Below are 12,775 nucleotides of genomic sequence, written 5' to 3'. Positions count from 1 at the left end.
CAAACAGAGGTTCTGTTTACTGCCACACTTTTATTCAATAAATTATGAACATACAATAACAACTGGTTGACACACAGTATCACATGGTAGAGATGCCTTTTGAGACAGAAATATCAAGTTCAATGAGAAAAATAGCGTATAGAATGCAGTAACAATCAACAGATACTCATGACAATGGCAATTACTTGAAACTCTCTCTCTCATAAACTGTCTTGTTCATGACTTATTTCAAAACTTTGATAGGGAACAAACAAAACATGCTTTTATATTAAAAACTACAACTTCAATTATCTATTGGCCTTTTAAAAAATACAAAATGTATTAATTACCAATAAATCAAACTAGAGCTTTGTCACAGATGTGACGTATACCCCCACATGCTGCATTGACACGCCGTCCATTGACTGTGAACAAAATTAATGTACAGAGTCATTATAAAATCTCACAATGAATGACATAGTTATGGCCCGGACAAGATCATTTGTGGCAATTTTTGACTTTTGAACTCACAGTATGACCTTGGCGTTGCAGATATCGACGTAATTCGTTTGCATGACACACTGTCCAATGATGGTAAACAAATGTGCCAAATGATTTTAAAATCCCACAATGAACAACATGGTAATTGCCCGGACAAGCTCATTTATGGCCATTTTTTACCTTTGAACTCAAAGTGTGACCTTGACCTTGGAGATATCAACATAATTCTTTTTCGCGCAACACACGGTCCGATGATGGTGAACAAATGTGCCAAATAATTTTAAAATCTCACTATGAACGACAGAGTTATGACCAGGACAAGCTCATTTATGGCCATTTTTTACCTTTGAACTAAGTGTGACCTTGACCTTGGAGATATCAACGTAATTCTTTCACGCGACACAGCGTCCAATGATGGTGAACAAATGTGCCAAATAAATTTAAAATCTCACAATGAACGACAAAGTTATGGCCCGGGCAAGCTTATATATGGCCATTTTTTACCTCTGAACTTAAAGTGTGACCTTGACCTTGGAGATATCGACGTTATTCTTTTGCGCGACACACCGTCCAATGATAGTAAACAAATGTGCCTAATGATTTTAAAATCTCACGATGAACGACATAGTTATGGCCTGGACAAACTCATTTATGGACATTTTATACCTTTGAACTCAAAGTGTGACCTTGACTTTGGAGATATTGACATAATTCTTTCGCACAACACACTGTCCCATGATGGTGAACAAATGTACCAAGTCATTTTAAAATCTAACGATAAATGACATAGTTATGGTCCGGACAAACTTTCAATTTAAAGCGCACTAAGTGACCCTGTGACCTTGTTTTTGACCCGGCAAGACCCATATTCAAACTTGACCTAGACATCATCTAGATACAACTTGTGACCAAGTTTGGTGAAGATCGGATGAAATTTTGGGACAGACCGACAGACAAAGTGACTCCTATATAGCCCCCATTACCAATGGTAATGGGGGTATAATCATGCTTTATATTAAGCAAAACAGTTAATATCAATTATTTATCAATTATTTTGTAGCAACAACTTTATGTTATGTAAATTCAGATCAATTTGTCATATATCTACATCTACCTATGGTTTGAATTAAATTATTGAAACTTCAAATGCACCAACAAGCAATCATGGTTAGTGACATAACATTTCTGTTTTCTTTGTAGGACGTACTAATGTACATGTATTAATTTCTGAACATAGGCTATTCTTAACAATTAATTTTTAGTTGTTGAAAAGTATAGCAACAGCATTTGAACAATGTACAGTATAATGTTGATATAAAAACATACAGTACCACTTTAAGGATAACATATTTCGGAGATATTCTAACAATGTAATCTGGACCCAAAGTTAAGTTTCCAGTTTGCATTTTAATGCATCAAAGTTTTAAATGGCTAACCTAAAATGTCATTGTATATCTAAAAACCTTCTTAACACTTGGAACCTGTATTATAACAGGTTTATTACCTATACCCTATGTTTTAGATGTCTGCACATTCCTTTTCTACAGATTATACTGGAAAATGAAATGAAAATGTCAATCTTTAAATTAATTCAGTTTTATATACAACCAAGGGAGGTGAATTGTTTGTCCTATAACCTTATTAACCCAACAAAGTAATATGAAAAAACAACACCTTCAAATGACTAGAAAAAGGAGTATGACAAAGACATATTAAAAGGGAAATTTCACTGGTAGATAAAGTATTGAGTAAAAAGGTTCAACATGTTCCAAATAACATGCTTTACTAAACAAGACCATCAAAATTATTTCACATGTCAAATTAATAACAGTAAATAAGTTATACAAAAGATGAAATAACATTGTTTTCAGTTCATGTTCCCTCAATATCCTGATGCAAGAGAGGGTAATGATGCAAAAGGAACTTTTCTTGTTATAAAATTTAAACAAGGGACAAAATTGTCACAAAACCAGGTTTTCATTGTGAAAAAAAAATCTGATAAAGGGAGAAAACTCAAACAGAACTTTTGAAAAGAACAAACAAAATTAACCCCCTTTGTAAGTATGTTTTTAAAAAAAATCTATTTTTAGTCGTGGCGACCTTGACATTTGAGATATTGACGTGATTCTTTCGTGCGACACACCGTCCCATGATGGTGAACAAATGTGCAAAATGATTTTAAAATCTCACAATGAATGACATAGTTATGGCCAGGACAAGCTCATTTATGGCCATTTTTGACCTTTGAACTCAAAGTGTGACCTTGACCTTGGAGATTCTTTCGTGCGACACACCGTCCCATGATGGTGAACAAATGTGCCAAATGATTTTAAAATCTCACAATGAATGACATAGTTATGGCCAGGACAAGCTCATTTATGGCCATTTTTGACCTTTGAACTCAAAGTGTGACCTTGACCTTGGAGATATCGACGTAATTATTTCGCGCGACACACCGTCCAATGATAGTGAACAAATGTGCCAAATGATTTTAAAATCTGACATTGAACGACATAGTTATGGCCCGGACAAGCTTGTTACGCCCGCCCGCCCGCCAGCAAGCCCGCCAGCCAGCCAGCCAGCCCGCCCGCATTCGCCAATCTAATAACCAGTTTTTTCCTTCAGAAAACCTGGTTAAAAATCACTGTAGCTTGTCCACCTTCAAAAAAAACTATTTCTTCATGAACAAATATTACACAAAGAAGTGTAAAAACAGTTTAAATTGTAAAGTAAATATTTGAGGAGTGTATCACCACAAACCACGATTAATTCCTTGTTAACCTTAATTAAAAACATTTTTTACAACTGAATAGCAAGAGGATTGTACGATAATCTATATGTCAATGACAAGTACACTTCATGGGGCATTAGCTATTATTAATTTATTATGATATAATTATATGATTTATTATATGTGTTTTAAATGTTTAGGCTGACTGTAACAAAGCTGTATGAATTTCATTTGTAAAAAGAAACAAATTCAATATTTTACCAAACCAAAGACATCTTTTACTACTAAATATTACTGTCATCAATTTAATTTTGTAATTAAAGGACATATAACATGACAAAAACATACATCTTGTTTGAAAAAAGGAACTATTTTGAATGATTTATTACAAAATAAATATATTTCCACTTATATAATAACCCTTTTCATACAATTCAAACTCGAAGTGATATTGTACAATAATTCATATTTATCATGGTTGTATTAAAAAAATATATTAAAATAATCATATTTAGTAGATGGAAATTACAAAATAATTTGAAATTGCTACAAAAACATGTAGCCTCTTTTCTTGTATATTCAGTCACTTTAGAGTTACATTTAATGATTAGACTGAATTCACATATTTTCAACCCAAGTGAGATTTTAAACTTAAAAACTTAATAAATTCAAATTATTTACAAATCACATATTTGCTAAGTAACTGGCCATTTAAAGGAAGGCACACTAGCAACATACTTGAGTTAATACCTTTATTCAGAGGTAAGGTACAAGGGCCTTTATAATTGCATTACCTATGTCCACACAAGTTATGTGGCCATGAAAGCGATCTTACACAATCCTCAGATTTGTAGTCAAGCGTCTATGGATCATCAATTTCAACGTTAAATTATACTGCAATAAAGCTTGAACACAAGTTGATAGTGATAAATAACCACATGTTATCATATCCCATTGAACAAATCTGTATTTATAAACAAATTTTGTAGTTATTGCTATTTTTTTAATTAACAACTTATATTATATGATAACACAATCCCACATGATTATTACAAGAGGGCCACTTGCCTTAAGTTGCTCCCTTCAGACCCTTAGGAACTTATCTGTTATGAGAATGTAGTGTTCACAAAAGACTGCCTCATTGCAGCAAAGTTTGTCAATGGACTGGAACCATATCCTACTCGGAGAAAGTTTCATGATGATAGTGCAAACAAATTTGACTTCAAGAGTGTTCAAAAGCTTTTTCTATAATTTGACCTAATGATCTAGTTTATGACCCCAGGTAACCCAGCTTTGAATTCTGCCAAGCAACTATTTGGGGAAATGTTTTGTCCAAGTTTCATGGAGATTGGAAATAAATTTTGTTTGTAAAGAGTTCACAAGCTTTTCATTTAATTTGATCTTGTGACTGATCTTTTTTTTACCCCAAGTGACCTAGTTTCATGCTGGACCAAGATATCATTGGAACAAATGTTTGGACCCAGTTTCATGAAGAATGGGCAATAAATGTGGCCTCTAGAGTGTTCTCAAGCTTTTTCTTTCATATGACCTTTGAGCCTTTTTTTGACATCATGTGACACCATGTGACTTTATTATACTTGGCTAACATATCATTGGGGCCAATGTTCTGAATATGTTTCATGAAGATTTGGCAATAAATGTTGCTTCTAAAGTGTTCACAAGATTTTCATTACTTTGACCTTGTTGTTGACCCTGCATGACCCAGTATAAAACTCATCCCAAATACCATCAGGGCAAATGATTTCATCATATTTTTGAAGATTTGGCAATAAATTTGGACTCAAGACTTTTCTTTAATTTGACTTCGAGACCAATTTTTTTAGCCCATTGACCCAGTTTCTAATTCGGATGAGAGATCACTTGGACAAATGTTACTACCACGTTTGATTGAGATTGGGCAAATTATGCTGCCTATAGAGTGTCTACAAGGCAAATATTGATGATTGAAGATGGACAAAAGGTAATCACAAACAATTACATAAAGTCTTACATGCCATCATAAATGAACAAACAAAAAATGAACACGTACCAAATAGGCTAAACTGCAAACCAAAAAATGAAAACAATTGTTTATTCAGTATTAGTTGATGAAAATTTAGAGAACAAGTAAAAATACACGATTTCATATATAAACATATCTCTGAAAACTTATGACATTTGTTTACAACATGCATAACAACATAATTATAATATTACACACTTACAGCAAATAACAGTGAACACAAGGCAAAGCATGTATCAAACAAAAAGTGGAATGATTTCAGTATAAAATGGTTGTAGTCTAACAGTAAAATACACTATAAAAACTAATTATCTTGAAAAGCATAAAACAACTGATATGCTTTAACATCACAACAGATGGAAAAAAATCACAATAAAAGCATGCTACTTTTCATCTTAAGCGATATGCATCAGTGATAAAAGCAGCATTTTGCATGACAAAATCTTCATAAATAAACAAGTATATTACAAATTTACATCTGATAAATTTGGTCAAGTAAATAACAAGATTTCATTGAATATGGTCAGAAATAACATTTAATTGAAAATCAAATTAACAACATCTTGAATTTCTGACATTACGCCCATCATGTGGGAGGTTCTTATGCCATATATAGCAGATTTAGCTCCAGATAAGCAAGGGCATTCACACAGTCCAGTAAGGAGCTACCTATCCGCTTACCGCCTATCTGCCAACCCTGTGTGACTTTAATTTGGCATAAGACCAATTGTCTCATAGCAAACAGGTAGCTCCTCGCCAAACTGATAAATACTGTTAATTTGGCATAAGACCCATTGTCGCAACAGTCAAATATTGTTGTGAAAATCCAAGCACTCTAAAAGTTAAAAATATTATCTTCACTTGAACTTTGCCACAAAAAAGCATTTTAAGGAGACAGTGCAAATATTTTCTCGTTTCCTATTTTATTGCCTGGCTGTCACTTCACATGAGCAATTGTACACCATGCAACCCCATCATTTCCAGACTGTAAATCAACTTTGACAGTCATGTGATATATATGTGATATCTAAGCACATCACATTCTAATTAATGATCCGATGCCTGCAGATTCTGTGATATTTCTGTGACTACCTCTGGTTGATGTAACGGTATATCACACTCTGCCATACCTTGGGCTAACATATATAACATTAGAATGATGCTGAATAAATAATTTCTAATGTCGGTGATATCCGAGATATTGCTGCAACCACAGTTTGATATATCTCACACATAAGCACTTCTTTGTGTTGTATTCAACATGTGTGTCTGGCATATCACAGTGAGGCATTTGTTATGCCTATTGTTTTACTTAAAGTTCAATCACCAACTGACTGCTATTTTTTCTCCAAAATAGATGGATTCTTTTCTAAAATTGTCAACAGGATTTTGTCAACATATTGAGAAAGTCTTCGATTCACATCCTGTTGCTCTCTCAGGGACTTCATAAGCTGAAAAGGGAAATCAGTGCAAATTATGTTTTTTAACAATATTACTTAAATATACATTTGAGCCATTCTCTGAGATAACCAAGCTTAATGGATGTGTGTTAAGTGTGGCCCCAATTAAAATAGCCCATGCATTAAGCCCAAGTTTCCTAGAGTATGACTCAACTTTGTTTTGTATTTATACTGACATATACTTCCTATGAATCATAAGTAGTCTTTAATATTTGTATTAATTTTTTCTTGAAAAAAAGTAACTATTTATTCTCTATATAACATATAGAGCTGGATGATTATCCTGAATATTGTGGACTACTGACTTATAACCAATTAAGATTTCTAAATATAGCTGCAGAAATTCAAACTCAAAAGTACCTCCTCCTTGGTCATGTGGTCGAGCTCCTCGGCCAATGAGGATCCTTCCTGCATGATATGCCGCCCCTCCTGTACAGTCTGGGCCAATAGCTGGGCATTCAGCTCCTCATTCTCCTCTGCAAGGTGCTTGTTGGCCTGCAATTTCAAAACATCATCATATTAGTGGGGTTTTACCTAGTTCTTTTAAGCTCATTTTTGTAAATTAAACCATGGGCTTTTGTGGAGAAAGATCTAGGCTTAAAAATATCACGTAACTGCACTCAGCCTTTGTTTTACAGCATTTTTTACCATCTGATCTTTCCTCCATTATAGAGATTTGTTGTCTTGGTTATTGGATCTTGCACTATTAATCAAGACATGCAACTTCAAGACAAGTACCAGAACTGGGTATCTTATGAGCCACATGCAAAAATGGGTCTTATGCCATATGTTGCCAGCAAAGCTCCAGGCTAGCTTTTGCACCCACACAGTCTGGTCAGGTACCTCTCTGTTCCCTTAAGAGACTACAATACCTAACAGGACTATAATACCCAATTTGACTTATAGGACATGGTAGCTTCTGATTAAACTGCACAGGCTGGTCTGGAGATAGGCCTACTGCATATTGTTCAAGACCCATTTTGATTATTTGAATGTACACAGAGTAGGGAAATATACAAATAGAGTATATACAAATTTATTTTATTTTATATGAAATCATACAGTGTGTTGAGTCCAGAATAAAGGTATATGTAAACAAACATTAAAATACTGGTCAATGTTTTTATTTTATTAAAGGTTGTTACCGATCACATCACAAGTATATTCATAATAGTTTACATAACAGTTCAAAATCAACTTAACTTGGTTTAAGAATAAATAAATAAATATATAATTTACAAACTCCAGTTTCCCAAATCCATTCTCATTTAACTGGGTGACATAGAGTCTATGCAGATTTGACTCTTTAGACCATAAGCCATTGACTGCCAATCGTAATCACTTCGTACTAGCAAAGTTAATGTCTTTTTATGAATACACACAGTGATTGCTATAATTAAGCTTGTATTACAGCCACTCAAACCTTATGCTGGTTCATCATTATAAAGCACTCCAATTTAATCCTCATGTTTATGAATTAGCCACCATAATTGACTTCCCATGCATTGTTGCCCAACAGCAATGCATTTTCTACTATAAGATAAAAAGTGTGATTTTGTATGTAGGGCATGTATGTTGTTTTATTAACAACAAATAAAGAATATACTTTCAGCAGAATCTGTCTTAAAAGGATTACAAAAATATATATGTATGTAGCAAATACAAACAAACAAACATAAATATTTTTGTTTTAATGAAATAAATGTTTTGTCCTTTTAAACAACCCATACCAGATTATAAAAATGAAAAAAATACAGCCTAAATCTGATGAACAATTATCTGTTTCTAACAAAAATCCAACATTGTGGACAAGTAAATGCATCCAACATTGTGGACAAGTAAATGCCACATTAACTAAATATGTTTAGGACAAGTCCCAATACAATACATTTATAAGGCATTTTAAGGAATCAATCCGGTCAGGGCATCCTACATACAGTTTAAATATATATAATAAGAGTAAAGTCCCCAAAACTTAAATTAATTACAACCTTGGTTAAAAACCTGCCATAAAACGTCATTAAAATTATTACTTTATAGAAACAAGAGGGCCAAGATGGCCCTAGTTCGCTCACCTGAGGAGTCGGTTCATTCAATCTTAACCAAATGTCAAACTTGACCTAGATATTGTCAGGACAAACATCCTGGTCAAGTTTCATCATTATTTCATCTGCGAGCCATGATCAATGTACCTATGAAGTATCATGATCATAGGCGTAAGCACTCTTGAGTTATCATCCGGAAACCATTTTTCTAAGTTGAGTCACCGTGACCTTGACAGCTATTGTGCGACGTTTTTTGGCACTGTGACCTTGACCTTTGACCTAGTGACCTGATAATCAATAGGGGTCATCTGCGAGTCATGATCATTGTACCTATGAAGTTTCATGAACCTAGGCATAAGCGTTCTTGAGTTATCATCCAGAAACCATTTTACTATTTTGGGTCATTGTGACCTTGACCTTTGACCTAGTGACCTGTTAATCAATAGGGGTCATCTGCGAGTCATGATCATTGCACCTATGAAGTTTCATGATCCTAGGCATAAGCGTTCTTGAGTTATCATCCAGAAACCATTTTACTATTTCAGGTCACCGTGACCTTGACCTTTGACCTAGTGACCTGAAAATCAATAGGGGTCATCTTCGAGTCATGATCAATGTACCTATGAAGTTTCATGATCCTAGGCATAAAAGTTCTTGAGTTATCATCTGGAAACCATTTTATTATTTCGGGTCACCTAACCTTGACCTTTGACCTGAAAATCAATAGGGGTCATCTACGAGTCATGATCAATGTACCTATGAAGTTTCATGATCCTAGGCCTAAGCGTTCTTGAGTTATCATCCGGAAACCATTTTACTATTTCGGGTCATCATGACCTTGACCTTTGACCTAGTGACCTGAAAATCAATAGGGGTCATCTACGAGTTATGATCAATGTACCTATGAAGTTTCATGATCCTAGGCCTAAGCGGTCTTAAGTTATCATCCAGAAACCATTTTAATATTTCAGGTCATCGTGACCTTGACCTTTGATCTAGTGACCTGAAAATCAATAGGGGTTATCTGCGAGTCATGATCAATGTATCTATGAAGTTTCATGATCCTAGGCATAAGCGTTCTTGAGTTATCATCCGGAAATCATTTTACTGCTTTGGGTCACCGTGACCTTGACCTTTGACCTAGTGACCTGAAAATCAATAGGGGTCATCTGCAAGTCATGATCAATGTATCTATGAAGTTTCATGATCCTAGGCATAAGCGTTCTTGAGTTATCATCCAGAAACCATTTTACTATTTCGGGTCATCGTGACCTTTGACCTAGTGACCTGAAAATCAATAGGGGTCATCTGCGAGTCATGATCAATGTACCTATGAAGTTTCATGATCCTTGGCATAAGCGCTCTTGAGTTATCATCTGGAAACCATCTGGTGGACGGACCGACATGAGCAAAACAATATACCCCCTCTTCTTCAAAAGGGGGGGGGGGCATAATGAGAAAACGGCCCCCCTCCCAGCAGCCATGTTATTCAACTGACCGGAACTATTTTTTAACTCAACTCTCGTATCAAGAAAACAAATGTTCTGAGCAAATTTCATGAAAATTGGGCCAAAAATGTGACTTTTACTGTGTTCACATGTTTTCACTATATACATATAGAGAAAAATGCCATGTTTTTTCACCGATCCCGACCATTTTCAAACTAGTCCGAGATATCAATAAAACCAATATTTTGACCAATTTTCATGATGATTGGGCAAAAATTTTGACTTCAAGAGTGTTTACAAGGTTTCTCTATAGCCAAATAGGGAAAACGGCCACTATATACATATAGGGAAAAATGCCCCGCCCACTGGTGGCCATGTTTTTTCACCGATCTTGACCATTTTCGAACTCTTCCGAGACATTAATTGAACCAATGTTTTGAGCAACTTTCATGATGATTGGGCAAAAATTGTGACTTCTAGAGTGTTTACAAGGTTTCTCTATAGCCAAATAAGGAAAACTGCCCCGCCCACTGGCGGCCATGTTTTTCAACGGATCAGAACCACTTTTGAACTCAACCAAGATATCATTAAGACAAACATTTTGACAAAGTTATATGAAGATTGGGCATGAAATGTGACTTCTAAAGTGTGTACAAGTTTTTTCTTTTTTTGACCTAGTGACCTAGTTTTTGACCCGGCACAACCCAGTTTCGAACTCGACCGAGATTTCATTGGGACAAAGCTTCTGACCAAGTTTCATGAAGATGGGACAAGAAATGTGGCCTCTAGAGTGTTTACGAGCAAATGTTAACGGACGGACGGACGGACATACGACGGACAAAGACCGGTCACAAAAGCTCACCTGAGGAATCAGGTGAGCTGAAAAGCAGAAAACATATCAAGCATGTACTTGTTTCATATTTATTAAAATGTATTTAAATGTCCACTACAGTAAAACTTCTTTAACTTGAGCATCTCTAACTCAAATACCAAAGGTAACTAAGGTTACTAGAAAAATATTCAATATGGAGTTGCCACCTTAAACTTGAGCATAGAAAACTATATAATTCTTGCAATTGTGGGTTCAGGGTAAGTTAATATTACACGGAAATCTTGATAACTGGGGACTGTTGGAAAATCTTAGCATTTTTATCATCCCAGTATTACCTCAGGTTAAACAAGTTTTACTGTACTCCAAAATTGTTTCCTGTTGTATGTGTATTACATGCAGAAAGTTTTTAAATACTTGTGTTTTTGTTCATGGTTCAATTTTTAGGTTAAGGAATACATGTAATAAACACAAACAACCAAGATATTTAATACACATTAAAAGCTCCTATGAAGCCAAAATGTACTATGAGCCACTTCATGCAAAAAGGCATAAGACCAATTGTTGCACGAGTGAAAGATGAGTGGAAAAAATACATAGTTTCTGTTGCATGAACAATAACTGAAACCAAATTTTAAAGACAAGAGGGCCAAGATGGCCCTAATTCGCTCACCTGAGAGGAGTCGGTTCATTTAATCTTCACCAAACGTCAAACTTGACCTAGATATTGTCCAGACAAACACAAGTTTCATCATTATTGAACCAAAACTCTGGCGCATGGAGTTGTTTTTTTTGTGTAAGATTTTACCTGGTGACCTATATTTTGAGTTGACCACCCTTACCAAACATCAAACTCTGCTTACAAAAATAAATATTTTGACCAAGATTCATAAAATCTGAAACAAAATTGTGACCTCTAGAGTGTTTACAAGGATTTTGTATAATATAATGAAAATTTGGACAATCTAAGGGCAATAATTATGGCATTAATTATGTGATTTTGCTCATTATCAAACTTGACTGAGATCTTTCAACAATTTTCATAAAGAATGCTTGAGAAGTGTGAATGCTAGAGTGTTTACAAACCAAATGTGGACGAATGGACGGCGGACAAAGACCAATTCTAAAACCTCACCTGAGCAATCAGGTGAGCTAAAAAGTGTGTTTCACCGATCTGAGCCATTTTCCAACTTGTCCGAGAAATCAATAAAACCAATGTATTGACTAAGTTTCACGATGATTAGGCAAAAAATGAGACTTCTATAGTGTTCGATCACAAGGTTTTCTCTAGTCACATAAGGAAAACTGCCCCCCTGGCGGCCATGTTTTTTGACTGATCGGGACCATTTGCGAACTCATCTGATATAAAACCAATCATTTCACCAAGTTTCATGATGATCGGGCAAAAAATGTTACTTCTAGAGTGTTCACAAGCTTTTTTTACTATATAAATAAAAGAAAACTGCCCCCCCCCTTCCCCCCCCCCGGCAGCCATGTTATTCAACTGACCGGAACCATTTTTTAACTTAAAATCTCGTATCAAGGAAACAAATGTTCTGACCAAATTTCATGAAAATTGGGCCGAAAATGTCACTTCTACAGTGTTCACATGCTTTCACTGTATACATATAGAGAAAAATGCCCCGCCCACTGGCAGCCATGTTTTTCACCGATCTGGACCATTTTCGAACTCGTCCAAGATATCAACAAAACCACTGTTTTGACCAACTTTCATGATGATTGGGCAAAAATTGTGACT

At 35.1% G+C, this 12,775-nt stretch overlaps 1 protein-coding gene and 1 long non-coding RNA gene across 7 annotated transcripts in view; both read right to left on the bottom strand.

Annotated features, from left to right (window-relative positions):
* Nucleotides 1-10: 10 nt before the first annotated feature.
* Nucleotides 11-12,775, bottom strand: part of LOC127869003 (rab11 family-interacting protein 4A-like) — a 50,206-nt gene continuing 37,441 nt past the window's right edge. For 4 of the 6 annotated variants that reach the window (XM_052411246.1, XM_052411249.1, XM_052411248.1 and 1 more), the window contains 2 exons: nt 7,055-7,189; nt 11-6,685 (listed from right to left, as the gene is read on the bottom strand). In XM_052411246.1, coding sequence (XP_052267206.1) covers nt 6,572-6,685; nt 7,055-7,189 — 249 coding nt within the window. In that variant the 3' untranslated portion in view covers nt 11-6,571. The remainder of the gene's footprint in view (nt 6,686-7,054; nt 7,190-12,775) is intronic. The other 2 variants (XR_008044363.1, XR_008044362.1) reach the window with 2 other exon arrangements.
* Nucleotides 8,619-10,280, bottom strand: LOC127869004 (uncharacterized). The gene is made up of 3 exons (XR_008044364.1): nt 9,743-10,280; nt 9,215-9,597; nt 8,619-9,069 (listed from the first exon to the last, which is right to left on the bottom strand). It is a non-coding gene; the product is annotated as an uncharacterized LOC127869004 (long non-coding RNA).

This window comes from Dreissena polymorpha, chromosome 2 (assembly GCF_020536995.1).
Source record: "Dreissena polymorpha isolate Duluth1 chromosome 2, UMN_Dpol_1.0, whole genome shotgun sequence".
Classification (NCBI taxonomy): Eukaryota; Metazoa; Mollusca; class Bivalvia; order Myida; family Dreissenidae; genus Dreissena; species Dreissena polymorpha.
Note: the sequence above shows the minus strand (reverse complement) of the source record. Positions and strands in the feature narration are given on the sequence as shown.